This window comes from Dreissena polymorpha, chromosome 1 (genome assembly GCF_020536995.1).
Source record: "Dreissena polymorpha isolate Duluth1 chromosome 1, UMN_Dpol_1.0, whole genome shotgun sequence".
In the NCBI taxonomy this organism is placed as follows: domain Eukaryota; kingdom Metazoa; phylum Mollusca; class Bivalvia; order Myida; family Dreissenidae; genus Dreissena; species Dreissena polymorpha.
In genome coordinates this window covers 209,587,190-209,614,580 of record NC_068355.1, presented here as the reverse complement: position 1 = coordinate 209,614,580, position 27,391 = coordinate 209,587,190, and the positions used below count along the sequence as shown (strand labels likewise).

Genomic DNA, 27,391 nt, shown 5'->3' with positions numbered 1-27,391 from the left:
CATGATCCATCAAAATGGTGGACGAGCATAAAAATAAATTAAAATTTAAACGAAAGAAAATAAAATGGCGATGATGTCATGGACGATCAAAAACGCAATGAAAGCGATAAAATTGTGTTCGTCTCATATAAAAGAGTGGTTGGGTTTGCACAATAGGTTTTCGACATTCCAGAAAGTCATAATCACATCGATATGTGTGGGTGTGTTGCTATGCATTTTCAGGAATCTGTGGTGTCTCCTTCTTTTAGTTACTTACGTGAGCGCCCTGTATGGTTCAGTGACAGTCATAAATTATCTTGCCCAACAGAACAACTGTTTACCTTCTGATGCAGTTCTGATTGTTTGGGAAAATATTGCCACTTATGTGCATTCAACATTATTTATTGACAGCAGCCAAAATAGACCAAACAACAGTTTATCAGGTGATGCAAGCATAATAGAACAAAGTGATGTATCCAAAATATTAGATAAGGAATTAAAAAGTCAGGAAACAGACACACAGTTAAAGCAGGTAGAAAATGAAACCACTAAAGAAACTGATTTAGAATGTCATCATTTACAAAAGGGACTTGATTTTGAAATCCTAAAATTAATTAAACTGGTAGAACAAGATTTTGTGAAATCATGGATGAAATTGTTTACAAATGAAACAGAGTTATATTTAGAATCTGAACAACTGCTTCAACATATATTTCAAGGAATCATTGGCCGTTTACATCGCAGTCATATTCATTACCTTCAGCTGTTTAATGTTCTTATTTACAAGTATAAAGAACATGTTCATCATATAAAGCAGGCTGAAATGATCTATAAATCCCAATCCAAAATGAGAAGAAGGAGTTCTCTATCTTTGCAGAGTATGAGTTCACAAAATGTTTACCAATCGGTTGAAGAATGTTTTTTCTCTAAAGTTGAAAAGCATCCAGCAATAAAATTGGAAACAGAAGAGTTGGCGTATTTAAGATCTGTGGTAGAGCTGTTGTTAATGCATCTCATTCGAGAAGACACAAAAGAAATAAATGCACTCTTTTGTGCTTTAGAAGAACTTTTGGTGTCTAATTTGTTTCAAAATGTCATCAATTTGGTGTCTGATCCAACATTCATACATGAGAAAGTGATTGCTATTATGTCAGATGAAGTACTTAATATTGGCCCAATAGAAGAAAGTATCCAAGGAGATTTTGATGTAAAATTAAATTCAGAAAATGATGTTTTTGAAGAATGTGTAGCTGATACAAATGAAGACAGTGTTGAAAATGTTATGTTTGATTTAGAAACAAAAAGTGAAAACATGAATGTGAATCCTACAAATGAGACAGCTGAAATAATAGAAGATTTGAGACATGATTTGTCTAAATGGCTCTCAGATACTGAAGTACATGAAGTAATTCCTAAATTTTGTGCTGAGTGCAATAGATTATGTTCTGTACATTCTGGTAAAATATCTCCAAGACCACATTCATGTAATATTGGTACAACTCCTCTTTTCCGTGATCCAAGTATAAAAGATCCTGACAGGATGTCTATTAATTCACTGGATTTTTTAAACAGCGTTTCATCAAATGATGGTGTCATTTTTAAGTTCCTAGAATCGGAGATAGATGAAGAAAGAAATGATCTCAAGGAATCGGATGAGGATGATGTAGAAGCTCCTCAAGTCTTGACTACTGACCAAGGTGCTAACTGTGTTTTTAATCCATCTGAGGCAAAATCTACCTCAGAAGTGGCATTAACTATGCCAAAAATTACAAGCAAATTTCAAATGCCAAACATTAATAGCATTGGGTTTGGTTTCCCAAATCCTCTAAATCTTTTTCCACGAAAAAGATCGAGTTCCTCAGAAAAATCTGACTTGTCACCAGGATTGTCACCAGGATTGTCACCAACTTGTGGCCAAGCAGAATTTTTTGCAGAAAATTCAACAAAAAACAATTGGAGAAAATCAAGTTCAACTGGCGATGTGTTAACACTTCTAAAGGATGGTGATCTCCCTTCATCAGTTGCAGGGCAAACTGTTTTCCAAGACATCAGAATTACTTCAACAGAATCGGCTAAAGAGGCTGGTACTGCGGCAGGAACATATACTTTATATAAACTTGAGGTAATGTAAATTGTTTGTTACTTGTTCATTATGGATTATTATGTATTATTTTTACCTAACTTATGTGGGGTATACTGTCTTTAAAGTTTGTTTTCGTAGTGCCATCATGTTTCAGCGTATTTCTTGGATTTTATCAATGCTTAATTTTTATTATGCTCTTTTGTACAAATAATTCCAGGGAAACAGATAAGGCAACTTGTTGGTAATAATTTTATAACTTTAACTTATTAGTATGACGCGTTGTATGGGACGGAAGATGGGGAGCTGGTACACAGGACGGGCATGGTAAAGAGACGATACAGCGAGTTCATCAACCTTCAGTCACGGTTGGAAGATAACAAGGACTATAAGAGGAGAATGAAAGGTGGATGACCAATGGAGCCCCCTTAGGCTAAAAAAAAAATAAGTCTGTTTCCGGTCGCCCGACTGTGTCTCCCAAATCGGCGCTGACCCCCCTTTTTATTGGGGTCGCCAAAAAAAAAATTTTTTTTTTTAAATCCTTCATTTTCATTCATAAAAGATGTAATATCAAGCAAACAAAGCATATATATACATGTATTTCTTATAATAAGCTTAAGTAGTCTTCCATTCTAGTACCCGAAAAAAAAAATTCCCTACCTACCAACCCTGTTTTTTTTCCAAGGAGACCAGAAACGGACCTTTGTGTTTTTTTGACCTTAATGGAAAACAGGGTGTTACAACACATTCTGCCAAAACTGGATTTTTGTTAAGAAGAGACCTCCTTTTAACAAGCATTTCCATCGAAGCTGAGAGTGTTGTCCCTGCTTAGCCTGTCCCGATCGCATTGACAAGTCTGAGACAACACTAAGCACTTGCATTAAGCCCAGTTTTCCCAAAATGAGGCTCATTTACATGTAATAGGTATGTCATGTTGAAACCAGTCAGTTACCAGGGTGTATGTATTGATGATTACAGACCAGGCAGGATTAATAAATCCACTGACAACAAAGCTAATCCAGGATGAGATATTTGTCTTTGATGTTTTTATGGTTAATAGACACTTTTCAAACAGAAAAAAATTAGCCACAATATGTCATAATGGGTCTTATACCTTATGCAGCAAGAGCAGCACACAACTAGACTGTTTACAGTCACGCAATTTAATAATCTGACAGGATAGCCCTGACCAAACTGCAGAATATCCTTTTTTGCATGATTCACTCATGTAAGGAGGAAGTCTTGGATCAACCCTTGCAAAACATCAGGTGATACACAATACACTTAATTCATTCTAAGTTATGTAATAAACATCGATGCTGTTTGATAATGAAACAACTGTTCTCCGGAATTAGATATGCTCTGAATTGTGGAACTAATGTGACCTTTAATATTTGAAGACAAATAAAATGCTTTGTAGCCAAAAAGCTATAGGTAAGAAGTTCTTCTCATATTGTTAACTGTATTCCAGCGCTATATTTCATGATTAAGCAGGGCTTAATATAATACCTTTCCCCAAGAAAAGTCACATTCCCTCTTAAGAATCTATTTAAATTGATGATATTTTCCCCTCAATTTCAAGTTTACACCAGAAAATTTCCATTATCTCAATGTTATAGATACTCCCCCCCCCCCCCCCCCCCCCCAAAAAAAAAAGGAAGGCTACACCCTTTACCCTAATCAATAAAAAGCCCTGTCCATTCCTACAACTACAACAAAGTCCCTTTACTTTACAGAGAATTATTTTGGATTCAGAAGCTGTCAAACTACGCTTATGTCCACATTTTACAGTTTTCTGTGAGAGTGTTCTTGGTCGATTACATTGTATCCTGTTTGAGCTTTCACATGTAATTCTTCGTTTCATTTGCAGACAGGCTGTGCAGGTGCGCAGGCTGGTCTTGGGCACCATTGTTCACATATTGCATAAGACCCATGTGTATCCCTTTGCATGCTGGGAAATTTGTTGTCTGCTAAAATGTCATCTGCTGAATTTCTAAAATTAGCATTTTCTTCGATTTTTTTTCAAAGAATACTATCAGAATAGCAAACAGTTTGGATCCAGATGAGACGCCACGTTCTGTGGCGTCTCATCTGGATCCAAACTGTTTGCAAAGGCCTTCAAAATTCGGTTCCCGCACTGAAAGAGTTAAACATACTTCTTTTAATTGTAGATATAAAGGGTCCTAAGAGGATGCTTCCTTCACTGCCCTTTGGGAACATGGGAAAGGAAACAGTGGAGAGTCGCAAAGAACAGCTTGAACTGTTTATAAAGGTACAGATGGCTGGTTATTATTGTAGACAACCACTATGACATGCTTCTACATTTGAATTGATGCAAGGTAACACAAAGTCAAATCATCATTTGTTTAGTGGAATTGTTCAATTATTGTTACTCTTCCTCATGCATTACATAGAGAATAATAGGTTAGTGTTGATTATAGATCAGGTATATCATGCGAGGCTTAGAAAACAAAAAGCACGAGCCTTGACGAGTGCTTTTTCGTTTTCGTGCCGAGCATGATAAATCTGATCTATAATCAACACTAATCTATTATTCTCATTATCCCACTTTTTATTTTGTAAACCTTTTTATTTAAACAAAATTAGTTTGACTGGATAATTTCGCTGGATTTATGACGTCATTTCGTGGAAATATTGACGTCATTTCCTGCTGTTGATTATAGATGATATTTAATCAACGGGGCTTTAATCAATGGAATTTGCTGTAAAAGTGGGATAAAATTTAAAAGCCACTAGAGATTTTTCTTACACATTACACACATTTTTAATTAGGATACGAGCACATTTATATGGTTTACTATTTATGACATAATGAAAATAAATCAGAAACAGAAAAAAATTGGCAAATGAATGCATATATTTTGTATGAAAAAAAATCAAAAAAACATATTCATCAACCTATTTTCTACTTCTACAAATGTCTACAAAGAAAATAAAATGAGTGAGCCAAAAATGTTTTTTTTTTAATCATGACTTTTCTACATTATGAAATTATCCAATGAAAAATAGACCAATGGTCAAAAAATGGAAACTATTCTTTTAAAATTTCAAGACAGAAATGCTGTTGTATTGCATGTTGTTGTTTTTCAGTCACTGTTAAAGTGCCCAGATATCTGCAATGGTGAAGAGATGAAACAGTTTCTAGGATTCAGTGGGGATGGCCATATTGCCTTTGTGAGAAAGATTCCAGAGAACACTGGGCCTAGAATTGACCAGGTAAAATGTAGAAGTCTTGTTCTGGGAAAGTGTTGTTTAATGCATTTGCATAAAGTGTTGTCTCAGATTAGACTGTGCAGACTGCAAAATCATGGAGGACACTTTACACTTGTATGGAAATTTGTGTTTGAAGGAAGTCTCTTCTTCATAAAACTCCAGTTAAGGCTGAAAGTGTCAATCTTGATTAGCTGGTGCAGACTGCACAGGCTAATCTGCCCCAACGATTGAGAAACATGCATTTAAGTCGGTTTTCCCAAAGTGTGATTCATGTATATATAGTCTAGTCTCTGACTTACAGTGTGGATGGCTAATTTCCTTCATGACAAATATTTCAATGACCACTTGGCCTAGACCACAATGACCACTTGGCCTAGACCACAAGGACCACTTGGCCTATACCACAATGACCACTTGGCCTAGACCACAATGGCCACTTGGCCTAGACCACAATGGCCACTTGGCCTAGACCACAATGACCACTTGGCCTAGACCACAATGACCACTTGGCCTTGACCTCAACGAACACTAGGCCTAGACCACAATGATCACTTGGCCTTGACCTCAACAAACACTTGGCCTAGACCACAATGAATACTTGGCCTAGACCACAATGATCACTTGGCCTAGACCACAATGACCACTTGGCATAGACCACAATGACCACTTGGCCCAGACAACAATGACCACTTGGCCTAGACCACAATGACCACTTGGCCTAGACCACAATGAACACTTGGCCTAGACCACAAGGACCACTTGGCCTATACAACAATTGCCCCTTGGCCTAGACCACACTGGACAACTAGCCTAGACCAATTTCCTAATCACAGTTTTTATGTTTGTTGTTTACGGCTCCTGGTAGGTTGCTTTATAGTATTCGCCTAATAGCTGGACTGTCTGCCCGGCATGCTATCTGTCCGTTGTTCCCTTTCTGGAGTTTATATCTTAGACACTTTTTCTGATAACCTGATATATGGTGTGTAAGTCTTCATGCATGACTTACAGATCAAGTTCCATTTTTGTTCCAGTCCATTGATCTTTGAAAAAGTTACAGGTATAAGACTTAACAATTTTCTCTAAAGTAGCTGCTGTGTGGCTTCAAAGTGAAGTAGGAAACATTGTGTTTCAAAAACACAAAAATGGTTTCTTGTTGTGATATGAACCATAGCAACTTACAATTTTAAGGGCAAATAAAAAAGCTATACATGTATTTCAATATTACTGTTTCATACATGTACATCCTTTACTCAAACTATGCGACTTTGTATATCCTGATTATTTTCTTTCTTTATTAAACTAGGGATAATAAGCAACAAATTATCTTGCATTGCAGAGATTTGTCAAAAGGATGTCAGGGGTGTTTGACATGATAGTGGAGGGTTTGCCCAGCCTCCCCCAGTCAAAGCTGCCCCGCATTATCTCCCCATTTGACTCCAGCGAGCCAAAGTTTGAAGACATCAGTTCCCTGACTGAAGATCCAGATGACATTGCAGTCATGTACAACGAGGACTTGATAGAGGTATACCTGGTGCCAGCTCAGGCCTTTGCATTCCAATTTTCGAAAAATGCAATTTCAGGATTTGGATTTTTTGGCGCGACAAGTCAACTGATTTGGGGAAAAATGTCATTCAACTTTATATTCAAATTATAAGCACAAAATCTGACTGCGAGTTGCACATAGCAATTTTCACTTTGCTTCTAAGTGGGAAAGGGATAAGTAACATAAATAAATATCCTGGGAGCATACACACATCAATCTGTCTTCAAATTTTAGCAATTGACCCGATCCATTTTTGGTATGTGAGTTTATCTACATTACATTACTTCATAGATGAAGTGTGAGTTTTATTCCAGTCCATTTATTTTTGGCAAATCATGGACCTTGGACTTAACAATTTAATCTAAAATAGCTGCTGAGTTGATTCACAGCGCAGTAGGGGGCATTGTGTTTCACATGTACAGGTCTTGATTGATTTTAATTGAAATTGTACTTTTTAATTATGCAGGAGGAGGATGACATCAGCATAGATTTTGACAAGTTTGTCACTGAGATGGTCATGACAATTTCTGAGCAGGAGTGTGACATAACCCTGGGTATGTCCATCATATTATAGAATGCCAATTTAGTCATGGTATTTCTGGAATAATTGCAATCAATAGATGCCTGGTAATAAAATTTATGGCGCAATCGAGTTTAAAAGGACAATTATTATGTTTATTATAAAACCTGAGGTTGAAATATGCGTGTATAATCTCAAAACAGCATATGTGTAGATCAGACAAATACACGTTGATTTCTTACATAAATTTCATTTTCAGAAAATAGTTTTTCATATTGCATCAATCAAATTTAGATTTATTTGACAATTAGTCAAATAAAAATAGTGCTTGATGTGTGGACATAATGTTTCACTATTTTAGTATTTTTTCACGGGAATACTTTTGTCTTAATATGGCATCATATAGAGGCCCACATTTCACTTAATGAAGTAATGCACATGTGTTAACTTTCATAAAATGGAGAACATTTGTATTCATGAAATGCTTACATGCATCCATATTCGATAACAATTGAGTTTGGCTCGTAGTATTCTGACTACTAATGTAAAAGTGAAATAAAAGATCCTTTAACCCTTTGCATGCTGGGAAATTTGTCGTCTGCTAAAATGTTGTCTGCTGAATTTCTAAAATAAGCATTTTCTTCGATTTTTTTCAAAGAATACTACTAGTATCAGAATAGCAAACAGTTTGGATCCTGATGAGACGCCTTGTTCTGTGGCGTCTCATCTGGATCCAAACTGTTTGCCAAGGTCTTCAAAATTCGGTTCCAGCACTGAAAGAGTTAAGGGGGACATTCAGGGGGACATTCCCAGGGGGACATTCAGGCTTTGAGTTAAAGTGTCCAGAGAATGTTTCTGGAATGTCCCAATTAGGACCTGAATAATTACCACATCTTTGCTTGATGCTTGCTCAGAACATCAGTTTTCATGATATCTCAGCCAAGTTTTGGGAGAGCGGCAGTTTTCCTAATATGGCAATATTGAATCATTGTGAACACTCTAGAAGTCACTTTTATGTCTGATCTTCATAAAACTATCTTGGCTGTGGATTCCGAAAAAAAACATGGCCACAAGAGAGGCTGTGCATTTTGTCTTATATGACCACAGTGAAAACTTGTTAAAACTCTAGAAGTCAGGATTTTGTTCAATCCTCATGAAATATGCTCAGAACATTTGTTGTTATGACAGCCCAGCTGAGTTGGAAAATGGTTCCATGGAAAAATTTGGCCACCAGAGGTGGGGCAGTGTTCCTTATACGGCCGTAGTAAAACTTAATGAACCCTCAAGAATTGACTTTCTTCCATTCTTGATGAAACATGTTTAAAAAAAAATCTTATGATATTACTGAATTAAAAAATGTTCCTGTTTATTTAAAAACATTGGTCCCAATGGGCGGGGCAGTTTTCCTTATATGTAGTGAAACCTTGTGAAAAGTCTAGATGTCACACTTTGTGCCCAATTATCATGAAACTTGGTAAAAACATTTATAGTAATGATATCTTGTAAGAGTTCGAAAATGGTTGAAAAACCTTGCTTTGAGGGAGTCTTTCTTATTTTATTTGGCAGCATTGACTTTAGTGAAACATTGTTAATTTTTGCTTTAATTAAAAAAAAATCCATTCAGCTTAAAAACACAAGTAAAACATCTGTTAAATGATATCTGAGCAAAGTTCGAAAATGGTTCTGGGTAAAATGCAAGTTCAGAAGCCACATTTATTGTACAAACATAAAAAAATTGCTTAGAATAATTTAGTTCCTTCTGTTCTCATGTTAGCCACCTCAGGTGTTTGGCCCACATGTCCACATAATTGGTTTTCATTGAAGAATGCATCTAATTAATTTACAAAGCAGAAAAGAGACTACTTTAAATCATGGATAAGTAATTCAAAAAAAGATCATACAAGAAAAATAAACAAAAAAAACATAAATTGATATTTGTTAACCTGAAATATTTATGACAATGGTTTCCACTGCTCATGCATGACAAATGTTGATCTATTTTAGGAACCAGCATTCTCACCTGGCAGTCCCAGCAGGAAACTGGCTCCAGTCGCATGACTCTAACGAAGCAATCAGACGATGCCAAACAATGTCTGCAGTCAGAGCAGTCAGAATGTCCTGTTCTGAGCTGTAAGTACTACTGAGGTCATATTGTGCAAAAATGGGCCTAATGGCCAGCTTAGCTCAAGACCAGCTAAAGCATCTAGTCTGGAGCTATTCTGTTTGCTAATGAAATAACAAAATCTTGCTCGACTTTACTGCAGAAAGTACTTGCCCAGGCTGATCTGGAGCTGCCTGTAAGACCTTTTTTAGCATGATGCTGCTCCGATTCTTCTTATCGTGGTTTGAAATGTTTTTGTTTGATAAACAAATGTTAAGCATCATGTCTTCCACATGTTAGCAATTTACAATGAGTAAAAGGTGGTCTTCTTGTATTATATATGGAGCATTAAATCGCATTTATAATACCATTTGTTGAAAACTTGACAAAGTAAAGGGAGTATCCTGGAATCAACATGTCTGTCTGTCTGTCTGTCTGTCTGTCTTTCTGTTTGTCTGTCTGTCGTCAGTCCATACGTACGTACGTGTGTCTGTCTGTCCATAGACATAAACTTGCCCTCCTACACTTTTCACAGTACAACAATTAAAGTTGTAGGTATTGTAATCTATGACATTAAGTTGTGCATCTAAGATTTACATTATACATGCATTTTTTTATTACGCCCCTTTATTATAACTTCTCTAAAACCACCAGGTCAGCAAGAGTTATGTCATGTATGTAACATCACATAGTAGTACTAAACACAGTTTACTCATATAATCATCATCTCATCTCATCTTCGCCTGTGGTCCCATCTGGGACATAGGCCGCCAACCAGATTCCTCCAGGCGTCTAGGTTCTGGGCGAGTCTCTCAAGCTGCCCCCATGTTTGGCCCATCTGCTTAGCATCTGCATCCAGGTCACGGCGCCAGGTGTTTCTAGGCCGCCCTCTCTTCCTTTTCCCTTGGGGGTTCCATGTGAGGGATTGCCTTGTTGTATTGGATGCAGGCTTGCGAAGGGTGTGGCCTATCCACCTCCAACGTCTCTGAAGGATGTCTTCTTCAACTGGCTGCTGGTTTGTTCTTCTCCATACTTCTTAGTTGGAGATCTTGTCTGGCCAGCGGATGTTGAGGATCTTTCTGAGGCAGGTGTTGATGAAGACCTGTATTTTCTTTATAGTGGTGACAGTGGTTCTCCAGGTCTCTGCTCCATAGAGGAGTAGCGGCTTCATGATGGTATTGAAGAGCCTAATCTTGGTGGTGATGCCAATTACGCTGGATCCCCAGATGTTCTTCAGCTGATGGAAGGCTGTTCGTGCTTTACCGATGCGGGTTCTGACATCTGCATCCGTTCCTCCCTGGTTGTCCAGAATGCTGCCGAGATAGGTGAAGCTGTCCACCTCCTCCAGCGCCATGCCTTGGACTGTGATGGGTGTGTTGTTTGATGCGTTGGTCCTGAACACCTTGCTCTTCCCTTGGTTGATAGTGAGGCCCAGTCTAGCTGAGTTGTCCGCAACCATGTTTGTCTTTTCCTGCATCTGTTGTTGGGTGTGGGAGAGAAGAGCCAAATCATCAGCAAAGTCGAGGTCTTCCAACTGTTCCCAGAGAGTCCACTGAATTCCATTCCGCTTCTGCTCTGTTGATGTCTTCATTACCCAATCTATGGCCAGCGGGAACAGGAAAGGTGAGAGTAAAACAGCCTTGCCTCACACCAGTTCTCACTTCAAAGGCATCCATGAGCTGTCTGCCGTGAACAATTCTGCAGGTCATTCCCTCATAAGACTTCCTTATGATGTTGGGGATCTTTTCTGGCACTCGGTAGTGTCTCAGAAGTCTCCAGAGGGACTCCTGGTCAACGCTGTCGAACGCCTTTTCATAGTCAATAAAGTTGACATACAACGGCGAATTCCACTCCAGGGATTGTTCCAGAATGATGCGCAGGGTTGCGATCTGATCCGTGCACGATCTCTCCTTTCGGAAGCCTGCTTGTTGGTCACGGAGATGAGTATCTACTGCGTCTTTCATTCGGTTCAGTAGGATGCGATTAAACACCTTCCCTGGGATGGACAACAGCGTGATTCCTTGGTAGTTGGAGCAGGAACTGAGGTCGCCTTTTTTGGGAAGCTTGATGAGGTAACCCTCTTTCCACTCTGTTGGGATTTCTTCTTCTTCCCATATCTTGTTGAATAGCTAGTGTAGTAGGTCCACACTGGTCTCCACGTCAGCCTTAAGCGCTTCTGCCGGTATGCTGTCAGGCAGATTTGCCGTTCTTCAATTGTTTGATGGCGCTGCTGATCTCTTCATTTGTGGGAGTGCAGCATTTGATTGGCAGATGGCTTGTAGCTGGCAGAATCTCCGGTAGGTTCACAGGGGCTGGCCTGTTGAGTAGCTCTTGGAAGTGCTCAATCCACCTCTTCTTCTGCCCTTCATCATCTGGTATTACTCCTCCATTTTTGTCCCTTACTGGCCTCTCTGGCTTGGCAAACTTTCCTGTTAATCTCTTGGTGATGGAGTACAGATCTTTCGTTCTGTTCTGATAGGCTGCCTCTTCCGCCTCTGTTGCAAGCGTCTTTAGGTAGTTCTTCATGTCTTCTCTGATACTTCGCTTGACGCTCCTATTTGCTTCGGTGTACTCTTCTTGTGCTTTCACTTTTGCGGCTCGTGTTCTGCTGTTGTTTACACTTGCCTTCTTTTCTTGTCTTTTCTCAACTTTCTGAAGCATCTCTGCTGACATCCACTCCTTGTGGGTGTAAGACTTGGGGCACAGTACTTCTTGGCATGTTGAAGTCACTGCTTCTTTTACGTTCTGCCACTTCTGCTCTATCGTCCCTTCTTCATGCAGCTCCTCTAGGACCTGGAACTTGTTGGAGAGTGACCTTGAACTCTTCTTGCTTCTTGCTTCCAGGTGTCTTTCAGAGTGGCAGTGTTGTACCGTTGGCGTTCGTTGGGCCCCCCTGTCCAACTCTTCTTTAGCTTTAGTTTCAATCGGGCGACAAGGAGATGATGGTCCGAAGCCACGTCTGCTCCTCGCTTGACACGTACATCCTGAAGAGAGCGACGAAAACTCCTTCCAATGCACAAGCGGTCAATCTGGTTCTCTGTTGACAGGTCTGGCGACACCCAAGTTGCCTTGTGTATCCTTCTGTGGTGGAAAACACTTACTCCGATGACCAGGTTACTTGTGGCGCACAGGTCAGCGAATCTCTTCCCGTTGTCGTTCATCTTGCCTAACCCTTGCTTTCCCATGATCTCCTCATATCCCTGGTTGTCACTGCCGATCTTGGCGTTGAAGTCACCCTTTAGAATAATGATGTTTCTCTTTGATCTGTCTTGTATGATGGTTGACAGTCTTTTGTAGAAGTTGTCCTTCTCATCCTCTGTACTGTCGTTTGTTGGGGCGTAGCACTGGATTACGTCCATGTTGATCCTCTTCGTCTTTGTAAGGAAAGAGGCCGTCATGATCCGAGGTCCGTTTGCCTCCCACCCGATGAGCGCTCTCTGTGCCGACTTGGAAAGCATTAGGGCTACTCCCTGGGTGTGTGCTGCATCCTCCTGCTCATGCCCCGAGAACAACAGTAACTCACCGGAAGTCAGTCGCTTCTGCACAGAGCCAGTCCATCTTGATTCACTGATCCCTAGGATGGTGAGGTTGAACTTCCTCATCTCTTGTGCTGTCTTCCCGGTCTCATACATGGTTCGGACATTCCATGTACCGATGGTGGTAGTGGTCCTGGTGGAGATGATGGTTTTCGGCCTTATGGCTTCCAGTTGACACTGGCTTTCACCGTCCGGCGTCATACAACCTCCAGCTGGAGGTCCACCTTCTCCCAGGTCCGTGATGTCTGTTGTTATTCTGTTTGGCGTTTCTGTAGCAATAAGGTTTCAACAGGGTAGGGTAGCTAGCCCTACGCCCAACCCTTCTCCTTTATCAGCGCGGGCTTGGGACCGTCCTTGGCAGAGTTTTACTCATGTAATGCCCTTAAAGTAAAAATGAGTCACAAGGTTTATACAGACTACTTTTATAGCACACTGAATAAAAACAATTTTTCTTTCGAATCATTAGGCCCAGGTGTTTAATATTTTAAACGTAACATCTCTTAGTGGTCATCAACACAATGTGTTCCATTGATGTTTCTAGGGTCAAAACTTGCCAAATACAAGGGGTCACATAATTGATATTGACTTTTATACGAACATAACTCATTTTCTCTGAAGCGGCAGAGAAGAATTGTGTATTATTTATATAACTTATAGTGATCATTTACAACTTATTATCAAAACAGTGCCCCTTTGGTCATCTTTCTACGTATATTACAATTAGCGTCCAGGGGTATTTTTTGTCCCCATCGTGACAAGCTTTTGTGTTCTTTCATTTAACCAGACTTTGGGTTAATATGTTCACTTTTGGTTCATTCATTCAGCTCCAGTGCTCAACACTGAGTGTCCAATCACAGAGAGTTTGCTGGATGTTCTCACAGTACTTCTACAAGGTCGCAGCCACTGGTTGTGTCGAGAGGGAGTCATTCATATGGCAAGAATAGTAGTGGGAAAAGGTCTAAATAGGTATGAGCCTCACTGTGGGAAAAGGTCTAAATAGGTATGAGCCTCACTGTGGGAAAACAGGGCTTAATTCGTCTGAACAGGCTAATCAGGGATGGCACCTTCTGCCTAAACTGGATTTTCGCTAAGAAAAGAGAAAATAACATTTAAGCTGAAAGTGTTGTCCCTGATTAGCCTGTGCTGACGAGCTATGTTGGTATAATTAGTTTTGTTGAGTTTATAGTTTGAAATTGGTATGATGTATGTTTTCAACTGACTTTCTTACAGCCCCTTATCATTGAGTCAGACATCATCCTTGCAAACATGCTGAAATATTTGACAATTTCTTATTGGCGTTTTCCATCACAGCAACACATTTCAATGTCCGTGGTAGAGTGGCCTATTGCAATTTCACTGCCCGTACGTCTGACTGGCCTGCATTCCATTTTAAGCTCAACTATATATATGAAATATATATAGTGGAGCTATCCGACTTACCCGGCGTCGGCGTTTCCGTTCCCGTGTCTGTTTGCGTGCAAATGTTAAAGTTTGCGTACTTCCCCAAATATTTTCAATGTCCTTTGACATATTGCTTTCATATTGTGCATACTTGTTTACCATCATGACCCCAACCTATTAACAAGAGCAGACAACTGTATCAAGCATTTTGACAGAATTATGGTCCCTTTTATACTTAGAATATGCATATTATTGATAAATCTATGTTAAAGTTTGACAAAACAACACTTACCTTACATACCACAATGCACTCCACCCAAACCATCCCCCCTGCCCCCCTAAGAACTTCCCCCCCCAAGCTCCAACCCTCCCCCCCCCCCCCAAATTTTTTTTTTCCAATTTTTGAAAGATCATCTATTAAATGATCACTCACCCACATTATACCCCCCTCTCCCCCCCACCACCACCCCCCCCCAATTTTTTTTTGCTTTCTTATTTTTGAAAGATCATCTATTAAATGATCACACACCCACATTACCGGTATACCCCCCCCCCCTTCCATGATGGCTTACGTTATACTCTCAAGCACTCGATTAGTCGAGCGCCCTGTCCTCTTACAGCTCTTGTTTCCAAAACCCTTTCAAATATTGACCTATTGAGTCTACCTACATAACTTCCTTACAGTCCATTGATTTTTGGCGAAGTTATGGGCATTGGGCATAGAAATTTTCTCTAAAATAACTGTTAAAAGAGTTTTTTTATAAAGAGAGGCTTTCAGATATTGAGCTTTTTCTGGTACGTTAGTCTACATGACGTGTGAGATTCCTTTTGTTCCATTGATTTTTTACGAAGTAATGGGCATTGGAAATATAAATTTTCTCTATTATATGTGTTTTCCGAAGGTTTTTAGCTGGGCTGTTTTCGGAGAAAACCCGAGATATTTTCATAGCCAGCTCAACGGCCGCTGTCGGCCGTCTGCCATCCGCATCGGGCTAAAACCTTGACATTTGTCTCTTAAATCAAAGTGCTTCCACCTACAACTTTGAAACTTCATATCTAGAATCACCTTGATGAGTTCCACACGCCACACCCATTTTTGGGTCTCTAGGTCAAAAGTCAAGGTCACTGTGACCTCTAACAAAAAAAAACTGAAAAGCTTTCATTTATTCAAAACTGTACCCGCAGCCGAGCGTTGGCACCCGTTATGCGGTGCTCTTGGTTAGGCAACGCTTTGAGATATTGAGCTGATTTTTGGTTATTGAGTCTAACAACATTACTTACAGATGAAGTGTGAGTTTCAATCTGGTCCATTGATTTTTGGCAAAGTTACGGGCTTTGGACAGAGATTTCCTCAATAATAACAGTTGTCCAGAGTTATTTATCTGATTTTGGTATGTGAGTGTGAGGAACAGCCCCATGGACTTCTGTATGTATAAACACTTCATTCAATGCAGTTTAAGTTTATACCGATGCACATGTTATCACGGCTACCTAGTTTTTGGGTGCTACTCATCAACCAGTATTTTTTTGTTGTTCCAGATTTCTTGAGTCAAAAATAAATTCCCTAATCACCAAAGAAATGCTGGAGTTCTATGTCCACACACTGAATGAGACAGTGTGGCCGAATGGTGAACTTTCTGACGACGTACGTCCCCACTACACTGACGAACAGAAAGAACGCATAAAATCCCAGGCAACCAGGTGTCTAAGTGAATTTTTACCTGGTAGGTATGCACAGATTGAATTGATGCACCTGGCTTTTTTTTAAGCCCCACTTCTTTAAAACTAAATTACAAAAGCAGATTGTTTTTAAATCTCACTTGCCAAAACAAAGGCATTGAAATCTGTATTATACATATATAGGATCTGGCACAAGTTGTCATATCATACCATATTTTATAAAACAAGTTCAGGAATTTTGTTAGTAAGTGAGCCTTTGGCGAGCTTACTAACAAATTTCCTGGACGAGTTTAATAAAATATGGTATGATATGAAAACAAGTGTCAGATCTTTTTTATCACATGCTTTTAAATGAGCAAATGAAATAAATATTTACGCAAACATGATGATAAATCCTGAATGTTGTTTACATTGCGTGACTTCATTTGACGTTGCAATGTCATTTCAGCAAAATAACAAAATGCGATTGGTCAATGAAACGAAAATAAGCCAATGAAAACGCTTAAAAAGTATATTACACATGTGTAAGATAAAAATATTGGTAATGGTTATATAACATGGGAAAGATGGTATGGCATGTGATTAATAAAAATTTGGTTATTCGTAATCATAGAATTTCCAAACCCATTATGTATGGTTATTTGTCTTGGGTAAATGAAGTACCGGTAAGTAGACTTTGTTCACACCAAGCATACAATAAAAAATGTATGTGTTCTACTTGCACCAAGGACTTTCAAACTTCAAACATAAAATAACAAATTTCTTACAAGTAAACATGTTTTAAGGAACAAAAACATTGTTTAATCTCAATCACTCTGGCCATTTGAAAATGCATTGACTAAGTTTTGTTAGACAGGGACCTTTCAAAAGTATGTGGTTGTTTAAAAGACTTAAGTTGTATTATATATAAAGCCACATTAAATGTCTATTTTCAGACCTTTCTAATGGAGTTTTTGAAATACAAAATGAAGTCTGCAACTTTCAATTATGATGAAATTTATTCCTTAGTCATGTTACTTGGCAATTCATGTAATGTGAAACATTTCAGCTTAAATTGTAAACAACATGATGTACAGGTGAACGATTGCTTTTGTTTCATAATGTGTTTGTTTTACACTATAATCGCAACACTACACTGTTTTGTCATAAAAAATCAAAAATGCGCGTTACACTCATGAATAGATCACTTAAAGTTGATAAATGCTAACACAGTACAAATGTCAATGGTTTGCCAAAGCTGATAATTTCCTCTCTAACTTTAAAAAACTTGATAAAACTTATTCTAAGATATAATGTACTAAGTTCTCAATAAAAGTCTTAATGTAGACACTTTCACTTTACCAGGAAGAAAAAATACCATAAATAGTGACTTTTCTGGTTCAGCTTTACAATGAACAATTAACAATAGACGGTATCAGATAAGAATTGACTGTTATAGTTTATGACTCAAATCCAACATAACTTATAAAAAAGTTAAACAAGCAGATGACAGAGCTTTGCAACTGTGATCAGCATTCAGAAATTGCATCATTCCAACCTCAGCATTGCACTTAAAAAGTATGCATCACAGGAATGGAAACTAATTTTATATGTCTGTATGCCCAGACAGGCAACCAACTCCTGACATTAGGTTGCCCAGCAAAAAATTGATGAGCCCAGAGCCTTTCTAATGTTTAATATACATTTTGTTTTTCAAGGAACGTACAATGTTTGTTCAGACAGGTAGTTAATAAAATAACATAATTTACATATTTTGTACATTGTTTTCACTTATTATTTTTGACCTGGTAATTTAGTTGTAATCAGCAATTTCAGCAAAGCTAAACAGGCCCTTGAGACAAATTTCTTATACATAATGCTGTCAATTTACACGAGGAGCAAACGGTCACAAAAGAATTTTGATCATGTTACTTGAATATGATAAATTGAACATAGGTAATATTGTATACAAAAGGCACTTTGTGAAGCTTGTAATTAACAGTGAATGCCAATAAACCCTTAATTCAATGATACTAGCTGAATTTCACACAAAAACAAACAGAAGTGCAAACCTGATTATCATATGACTGAAATCTTGTTGAAAATGGCAAAAATCAAGATTAAGGAGAAATTGAGCCTGTGATAATCGATAACAGACATTATTTTTATTGCAAGCCAAACAGTGCTGATATATAGAAATGAGAGGCGTTATCTGTCTATGCATGTGTGCATGTGTCCTTCCAGTTGTCACTATGTGCAGCTCTTTCTACATTTGGCATGTAATTGTTATGAAACTTTTACAAAATGATTATCAGCAACTTTTCATATTTTTTTTCCTTTTGAAACGGTTATCGTGCTATGTGGAAAATTACATGTAAATAATCTGTGAAAATTTCCTCTTACATTTTGAAAGCCATTTTTTTCAAATTTTTACAAGGTTTCACAGTTGTGTTAACTTTTAAGGAGTTATTGTCTTTTTCTTAAAATTACATAAGGCTAGGGTCATGTGATTGCATTTTTAAATAATTTATGAAAGGTTCACTTTCAAAATCTTTAGTGTATCCTTAAAGCAACAATTTACCTATGGAAGGGATAAACTGTTAGTGAAAGCTTGTTGTTGTTGTTGTTGTGCAGGTGCCCTGAAAGCCCTGTTGGGAGCTGAGGACTTCCAGTTTGTTGTAGAGGAGATGATACATTCTGTGCAATATGAACAAATCAACAGGTAACATTCCAAAATATAAGGAAATGGGAAAACCGGGTTTCAGGCATGTGAATTAACTATTGTCCCAGATTAGCTGTGCAATCAGAGATGACACTAAGGAATTCTCTTGTAAGCAAAAATCAAGTCTAGGTGGAAAGGGTTGTCCCTGATTAACTCTTTCAGTGCTGAAACTGAATTTTGAAGGCCTTTGCAAACAGTTTGGATCCAGATGAGACGCCACAGAACGTGGCGTCTCATCAGGATCCAAACTGTTTGCTATTCTGATAGTTTTTTTGAAAAAAAATCGAAGAAAATGCTAATTTTAGAAATTCAGCAGACGACATTTTAGCAGACAACAAATTTCCCAGCATGCAAAGGGTTAACCTGTGCACACTGCGCAGGCTTATCTGGATCAAACTTTGCCCACAAGCATTAAGCCTTGTTTTCCCATTGTGTGGCTCATGTGACATGCCAAGATGAGCCTGATGCTCAGTTACTCTATCAATATCTCTGCTGAGTTTTGCCCATTTAACATTCAATTAATACCATATTTGTTTATTGATTGTGATAGCTTTGATAGATTTAACTAGATGACTTTTCAGGAACTAATATTTTCATCATATAGGTATTGAAGTATATCACTGTGTTAAGTAATGTCCTATGCTAAAACACTGTTGGAACTACATGTGTATATACTGTATTTCTTACATTTCCACATGGAACTATGTGTACACTGCAGCGTTCACAATAATTGTTTCAATTTTAAGGCCAGAAAAATTGTTATCATAGTCAACATTAACAATTCCTTCAAGCTCAATTATTCATTCTGCATGTAAGTAATGCAGCCACAGTAAAGCTAATTAGTACAACCTTTGACAATAGTTGAAATGTTTATTTATGTATCAGTCACATGATGAATATATTGAGTACTTGTAAGAAGGCAGATGCTTTTTGGTCTGATTTGCTTGTTTTCTAGACTCAACAATTTTATCCTAAATATTGGCATTAAAAAAAACTGGTACACATTATACATAGTTAAATACGGTAGCTATTTAAATACCACCTTGCAACTGGGAAGTCACGGGTTCGATCTCCGTTGTGGGAGCGTTCTTAAGATCTCTCCCATAGACACCAAGTATTGGTTCTAGTCCCAGGAAACGGACTCAAAAGTGTTTCAAATAAGCCTTTCTATGTAATCAAGCCAACATTAATACCGGTAGTTTAAAATTAAATATGGTAACTACAAGTATATGCATTTCAGGCATCTGGTGTACACCCTATTAGACTTAATAGTGGAGGAACTGTTCCCAGAAGTGAATGCACCAGAACTGCAGAGAAAACTGAGTGCAACTGTGGACCAGTCCAGATAACTATAGACTGGTTATAAGAGAAAACTGAGTGTAACTGTGGAATAGTCCAGATAACTATCGACTGGTTATAAGAGAAAACTGAGTGCAATGTGGAACAGTCCAGATAACTATCCACTGGTTATAAGAGAAAACTGAGTGCAAATGTGGAACAGTCCCGATAACTATAGACTGGTTATAACAGAAAACTGAGTGCAACTGTGGAACAGTCCAGATAACTAGAGAATGGTTATAAGAGAAAACTGAGTGCAACTGTGGACCAGTCCAGATAACTAAAGACTGGTTAAAAGAGAAAACTGAGTGCACTGTGGACCAGTCCAGATAACTATAGACTGGCTATAAGAGAAAACGGAGTGCAACTGTGGACCAGTCGAGATAACTATATATATATATATATATATATATATATATATATATATAGACTGGTTATGTGTCATTGATTTCATATTTGAGCCTCATTCTGAGAAAAACTGGGTTATTGCATGTGTATTCCCCAGAATCAGGGATGACACTTTCCACCTAAACTGCAATTTGTTTAGAAGGGACTTACTTTAAAGGAAAATTCAATAAAAAGTGGAAAGTGTTTTCCCTGATTAGCATGTGTGGACAGCACACACTAATCTGGGACAACACTTTATGCACATGCATAAAGCTCAGTTTTTCAAGAACGGGATAAATATCTCAAAGTATGCAGAAAAATTGTCTGATATCTACACAGTAACCTGCCTCATCATTAATATCTTTGTAATAAATCACAAACATAGACATTTTGAGGGAAAGTTCGAGATAACTCATAATGTGACTACACTGTTCCAGCGTCTTCACTGGTCCCTGCCTTGCTGGGTATTTCTTGACAAGACTATACTCTAAAGTGGGGAATGGTTTTCTACAAGCATTTTAAGTTAGATTTTATCTTCAGAGACGACACTATTAGCTTTAATGGATTTTTTTTAATTTCAAGAATGTTTCTTGTTAATGAGTATCCAGTGTAGGCTGAAAGCCTGGGGGCCATTTCATAAAGGATCGTACGACAATTTTAACTTACGAGAGAATTTTGTAATCTTAATAAGTAGACGAACTAGCTCATCATGCTCGTCAAATAAATACGGCGCTTGAGATGCCAATGTAATTAATTAAGTACTGAAAATTTATAATAATATGATATGGACTTTACCAATTATGTATCTTTGAAAAATGTATCGTATTGTAAATGTGTACTACGATGTTTATTGAAACGGTCCCCTGGTTCCTGATCAGCCTCTGCACGTGACTGAACATACATATGTGTCTTGTTCTGATAAAACCGGGCATAATGCATGTGCGTTAAGTGTCATCCCAGATTAGCCTGTGCAGTCCGCACAGGCTATTCAGGGAGGACACTTTAGGCTTTTATGGTATTTTAAGTTTCAAGGAAGTCCCACTTTACCGAAAACCAAGTCTAGGCGGAAAGTGTCGTCCCTGATTAGCCTGTGCGGACTGCTATTGAAAGCTATATAATCAATGTAGTCAGTAATAATAGTCAATAAAAATACTCATTTTAACCCTTTGTATGCTGGGAAATTTGTCGTCAGCTAAAATGTTGTCTGCTAAATTTCTAAAATTAGCATTTTCTTTGATTTTTTTTCAAAGAATACTATCAGAATAGCAAACAGTTTGGATCCTGATAAGACACCACGTTCTGTGGCGTCTCATCTAGATCCAAACTGTTTGCAAAGGTCTTCAAAATCCGGTTCCAGCGCTCAAAGGGTTAATGTTTTCTTACTTTGTTGATGGACAACATTGTTTAAATTTTAATTAAATGCAGTATGTTTTCATTTGACTGTGCCATTTACTGATAAGTACAACTTGATTACCGTAACTTTTCCTCTTAGATGGTAACCCTTTACCACTTAGATACATATTTTGACGCATTTGTAGTCCCGCTAAAAGTTAAATTAAATACCTTTCTTACTAAATTCAAGTTTTAAATCCAACAAATATCCTCTATATTTTCAATTCTTTGTTACTGATGAGCAGCAAACAGCATAAAACCTGAACAGACTGCGAGTTACTCACACGCTGTTCTGGTTTTATGCTGGTTGCAAAAGCCATTTTCACTTTGTTTCTAAGTGGGAAAGGGTAATTAGCAAGTGAGATCACTTATCTTGACTTATTCAGTTATTTGTCAAAGTAACTATTATTCTTTGAACAAAATCCTTTGCATAAAGTATTGATCAGTATTTTTTACTGTATGATTAATGTTAGTTATTCTATACATGAGTTAATTTATATCAAATATCATAAATATGTGATTCATGTCAAAATATGTTGTCATTTCCTATTTTAAAATGCCTATTTCTTATGATTTTTATTCCCCCAAAGGAGGGCATATAGTGATCGGACCATCCGTCCTTCCGTCACACTTTGCGTTTAGGTTTCACGTTTAGGTTCTGAAAAATGCTCATAACTTCTACTAGAATGTCCCTTCAGATAGCAACTTGATATTTGGCATGCATGTGTATCTCATGTAGCTGCACATTTTGAGTGCTGAAAGGTCAAGGTCATACTTCAAGGTCAAAGGTCAAAAAAACAAAATCAAAGCAGCTATAGTAGGGGGCATTATGTTTCTGACAAACACATCTCTTGTTTATTGTATATATTTTAAACATTATTTTACTATTATTTACTACAGTATTTGTTTTATGACACAAGACTAGCACAAAACTATGTTAATATTCTCTTATTTACAAAATGATGTTTTTTTCCATTTTCTTATTCTTTTAACATATTGGTGCAACATTATAACTTTTAATTAGTGTGGAAACATGTGAATTTGTAATAATATGAGTTGCGTTCTGAGAAAACTGTGCATAATGCATGTGCGTAAAGTGTCGTCCCAGATTAGCCTGTGCAGTCCGCACAGGCAAAACAGGGACGACACTTTCCGCCTCAACTTGATTTTTGGTAAGGAGGGACTTCCTTGAAACTAAAAATACCATAAAAGCGGAAAGTATGGTCCCTGATTAGCCTGTGAGGACTCTTTACGCACATGCCCAGTTTTCGTAGAACAAGGCTCATATACATCCTTTATGCAGTGTATACTGCTCACAAAAATTAGGTCCCATGAGCACTATAGTTGTCAATATATTGAAGGTGCCCATCATCATGTGTCATAGCGTCATGAATTTATAGCTGGTTGTTTCTCTACAGACTACATTTTACACTTTAAATGAATCTTTGCAAAATCTAGGCCAAATTTTAATCTGGAGAATGTGTGTACAGAAACTAGGCCTCAAGGTCAAATCGTAGAAAATCTTGGTTACCACTTTAATAGTCGCATTGATGACTCAATCCGGATGAAAAAAAACACACACAAAAACAGAAATTGATTTGAAAGAATGTTGATCTTGACTACAGCTAGATTGAGATCAACTCTTGGTCATATTTGTCCAAAAAATAGGCCACCAACACAGGAAAAAATTATACACTGATGATGTGTAAAATAAACAAAAATGTGTGATTGTATTGTAAAAGTTTTCTATATTTCATTGTACAGTTAATCCAACTGTGTGTTATTACCTCAATCCAGGCACAATGAGCTCAGTGTGTCCATGATATGAGTCATGTTCTGAGAAAACTGGGCATAATGCATATGCATAAAGTGTCGTCCCAGTTTAGCCTGTGCAGTATGCACAGGCTAATCAGGGACGACACTTTCCGCCTAAATTGGATTTTTGATAAGAAGAGACTTCATTTGAACAAATAATGTCATAAGAGCGGAAAGTGTCGTCCCTGATTAGACTGTGCAGTTCGCACACTTTGAGACGACACTTAATGCACATGTATTATGCCCAGTTTTCTCAGAACGCGTCTCTTACAGATAAGGTGCTTATATAACTGACATTCCCTGTTACCAAATGAACTGTGCTCTTGGAAAAAGGGGCTTAATGCATGTATCATCCCAGATAAGCCTGTGCAGTCCACACAGGCTTAATGCATGTATCATCCCAGATAAGCCTGTGCAGTCCACACAGGCTAATCAGGTAAAAAGCATTCTGCCTTAACATGATGGCTGCTTAGATGTGACCAACTGAAAAATCCAGTAATAAATCCTGTGGACTACACACAGAATGACATGGTAAAAACAAAAATTAAGGCCCATTTTCTCAGAGTGCCAATCAACTGTATGTTGTATTTTATTTTTATCATTGTGCAGCGCATAATGTTTTACCTCTGCAATATGGGTGTTGTTCTTATCATGATCATATATTTTGTGCAAAGCTGTTTGTTATATAAGTATATTTTCTTTTCTTTTTGAGATGCTACCATTTTGGAAAATCTTGACCTGAGAAACTATGTTTTTTAGTTTATGCTAATGTTTTTGTTTTTTTTAAGCTTACTGGGTACTTGCCATTTGTTCACTTTAGATTTAGCTGTCACAACTGAAAATAAATAGTAGTAGTATAATTATTAAAAATTTTGTTATGTTTAAACTACAAATATGTTTCTTACAATGTTTCAACAAACAATATGTTTTTTACAAAAAACTATTCAGTCTTTTGTTTTCTATTCAGAGGTGTTCTTAACTGATGTAAAGTTTGTATAACAGCTATAAAATTAAAGATATTTTTATTTCAACATTATTTTATAAATGCTTGTGCTATTTAAATGACAACAATATTACTCAATGCTGTGCTAAGGTTTTGGGACTTCATTTTGCACTATTTGTGAGGGGTTTTATGATGATAATTTTCTTTTTTTATTAAAACTGTTTTTTCTGTGAGATTAATAATATATATGGACTGTATTATGGTGACCATGTGAATATTATGAGTAAGTTGAATAATACGTTTTTCTTAAAATGTCTACATTTTAGCCGAGGTCTGGGAGTTCTGGGCTTAGTGCATGTGTGTAAAGTGACCGGTGCCCCTAATAAGGGATGACAGAATCCATTTTTACCCTTTGCATGCTGTGTTATTTGTCTTCTGCTAAAATGTCGTCTGCTGAATTTCTAAAATTAGCATTTTCTTCAATTTTTTTCAAAGAATACTATCCAAATAGCAAACAGTTTTGATCCTGATGAGACGCCACGTTCTGTGGCGTCTCATCTGGATCCAAACTGTTTGCAAAGGCCTTCAAAATTCGGTTCCCGCACTAAAAGGGTTAATGAATTTTTATGTTTAAAGGATATGTCTTACGAATGAAAATCTATAATAGGCAAAAAGTATTTTTGTACACACATGTATTCAGTCTTTTTCACACAGACCTTTACATTTACATTTGTCATTTAAACATTCCAAATGTTAAGTTTCAGGATTGTTGTAGTGAGAGCTAGAATCTCGTCCAGCCTGTTTTGTGATCATCAACAGTTGTTGTAGTTGTTCTTTGTTGTTTATTTTGTAAATAGCTATTCAAAATTGAAAGGTCAAAATGTAGTATGACGTGTAAAACCAGAAAAAGCTAATTTACATATTAATCATGACCTTATTTTAAAGTCACATTCTTAAAATAATGTTTCCCTTTGAAAATAAAAAATTAATAAAAAAATACATATTCAATATTAAGTCTTGTAGCTCACAAATGTTTAGTATGGACCATATCAAACAGAAAAAAGGAGTAATATCACAGAAACTGATTTGGAATAAATGTAAATTTTAACAGATTAAAGAGTTTCTTCATATATGTTTTCACTAATATCCATATTGTGTGATGAATCTATTGTTTTACATTTGATTATTACATCACCATGCATATTATGTAGCCAAACTTGAAATTACGTATGATTGCTTATTATTAATGACAATTTTATTTTAGTAACAAAAAGACACTGTTAAATATATGTATGGTATTTATGGTATAGTATGGTATTTACTGTAGTGTCATGTGAGGAAATCTGTATTATTGTACAATATACATTGTCATGTTATGAATACTTTATAGCTGTATACATTGTGTCTCATAAGAGTGTGCAATATGTGTTGGTCTTGTTATACCCCTACAAATGAAGTTTATGGGGGTATATAGGAGTGTGCTTGTAGGTCGGTCTGTCGGTCGGTCCGTGTTAAGTGTACGCTCTCTAAGTCAAGTTGTTTTCATCCAATCTTCACCACACTTGCTCAGATGTTGTATCTAGATGATGTCTAGGTCAAGTTCGAATATGGGTCATGCCGGGTCAAAAATAGGTCACAGGGTCACTAAGTGCGTTTGAAAGATTCAGAATGGTGTCCGCTCTCTAATTCAAGTAGTTTTCTTCCGAGCTTCACCACACTTGGTCAGAAGTTGTATCTAGATGATGATAAGGTCAAGTTCGAACATGGGCAATGCCGGGTCAAAAACTAGGTCATGGGGTCACTTAGTGCGTTTTCAACATTGAGCATGGTGTCCGCTGTTTTATGTGAAGACAACATGCAAAATAATCTGTGTCAATGCGACATATGGGGGTATTCGTTACGTCTGTGACAAAGCTCTAGTAACATTAGCATTGTTATCACTGCCTTCATTTTACTTTCTTTACTTTATTGTTACGGAGTAAGAGTATAGCGTCTCTTTGGAGCCATAAGGTACTGTGCTCATATGTAATTTAAACTGATGTTCAGCCAATCTAAAAAAATGACCGGGGGTCTGAAGAGGAGCAGTGTGATCTTTTATTTTAGAAAATCGTTGATCGGTAAACTTTGTACATTGTAAGTGACTGTATTGTGCTGTTTCCAATTCAGTACTTATATTCAATCATCATTTAAAGATACATTCCATAAGGTATGTGCTTTATTAAAAATAAGTGTATGTTAATATCAAGAATACTGTATGTAACTCTGTACAATCTTCAAAAGCCAAATAACACATTGGGTGTGTCTATATTTACAAGAACATTGACAAACAAAAATAAGGACACAAACGTCTTGGACATATTTTAAAAGTTCTGTATTTGTTATTTAATTGGGGTCTTATAAAGGTATTGATATTTTAGTGTTTGTAAATACAGTTGTTACCCGTGATATATTGTAATGTGTGAATAAAATGCTTGTTATATCGTATATTGGTTAGACCTTATTACTTGCTATTACCGGGTATACCTTCTCAAACAGGTCCACTTCTTTTTCATAAATACATTGAGTTCGACGCCGTTTTCATAGAATTAGAAGGCGGATAATAAGTGAATATTGGTGAGCAATGATTATCAAATACTTAAATGAGTTTTTTCTTATATTTAATGGGGAAAAAACTTCGTATACCTAGGTAAAATAAAAGCATAAGGACATTTAAATACTTTAACGCTCGCCTGAGAAACTGT

The 27,391-nt window shown here is 37.3% G+C and overlaps 1 protein-coding gene across 1 annotated transcript; it reads left to right on the top strand.

Moving 5' to 3' along the window:
• The first annotated feature begins 1 nt into the window (after position 1).
• On the top strand, positions 2–27,134 carry LOC127864827 (uncharacterized). The gene is made up of 11 exons (XM_052404719.1): positions 2–2,101; positions 2,333–2,465; positions 4,231–4,331; positions 5,171–5,296; positions 6,630–6,815; positions 7,303–7,390; positions 9,361–9,486; positions 13,818–13,959; positions 15,934–16,118; positions 18,688–18,775; positions 20,016–27,134. Exons 1-11 carry the CDS (start codon positions 65–67, stop codon positions 20,122–20,124), a joined length of 3,321 nt encoding a protein of 1,106 aa, XP_052260679.1. The 5' UTR covers positions 2–64; the 3' UTR covers positions 20,125–27,134.
• The last annotated feature ends 257 nt before the right edge of the window (positions 27,135–27,391 follow it).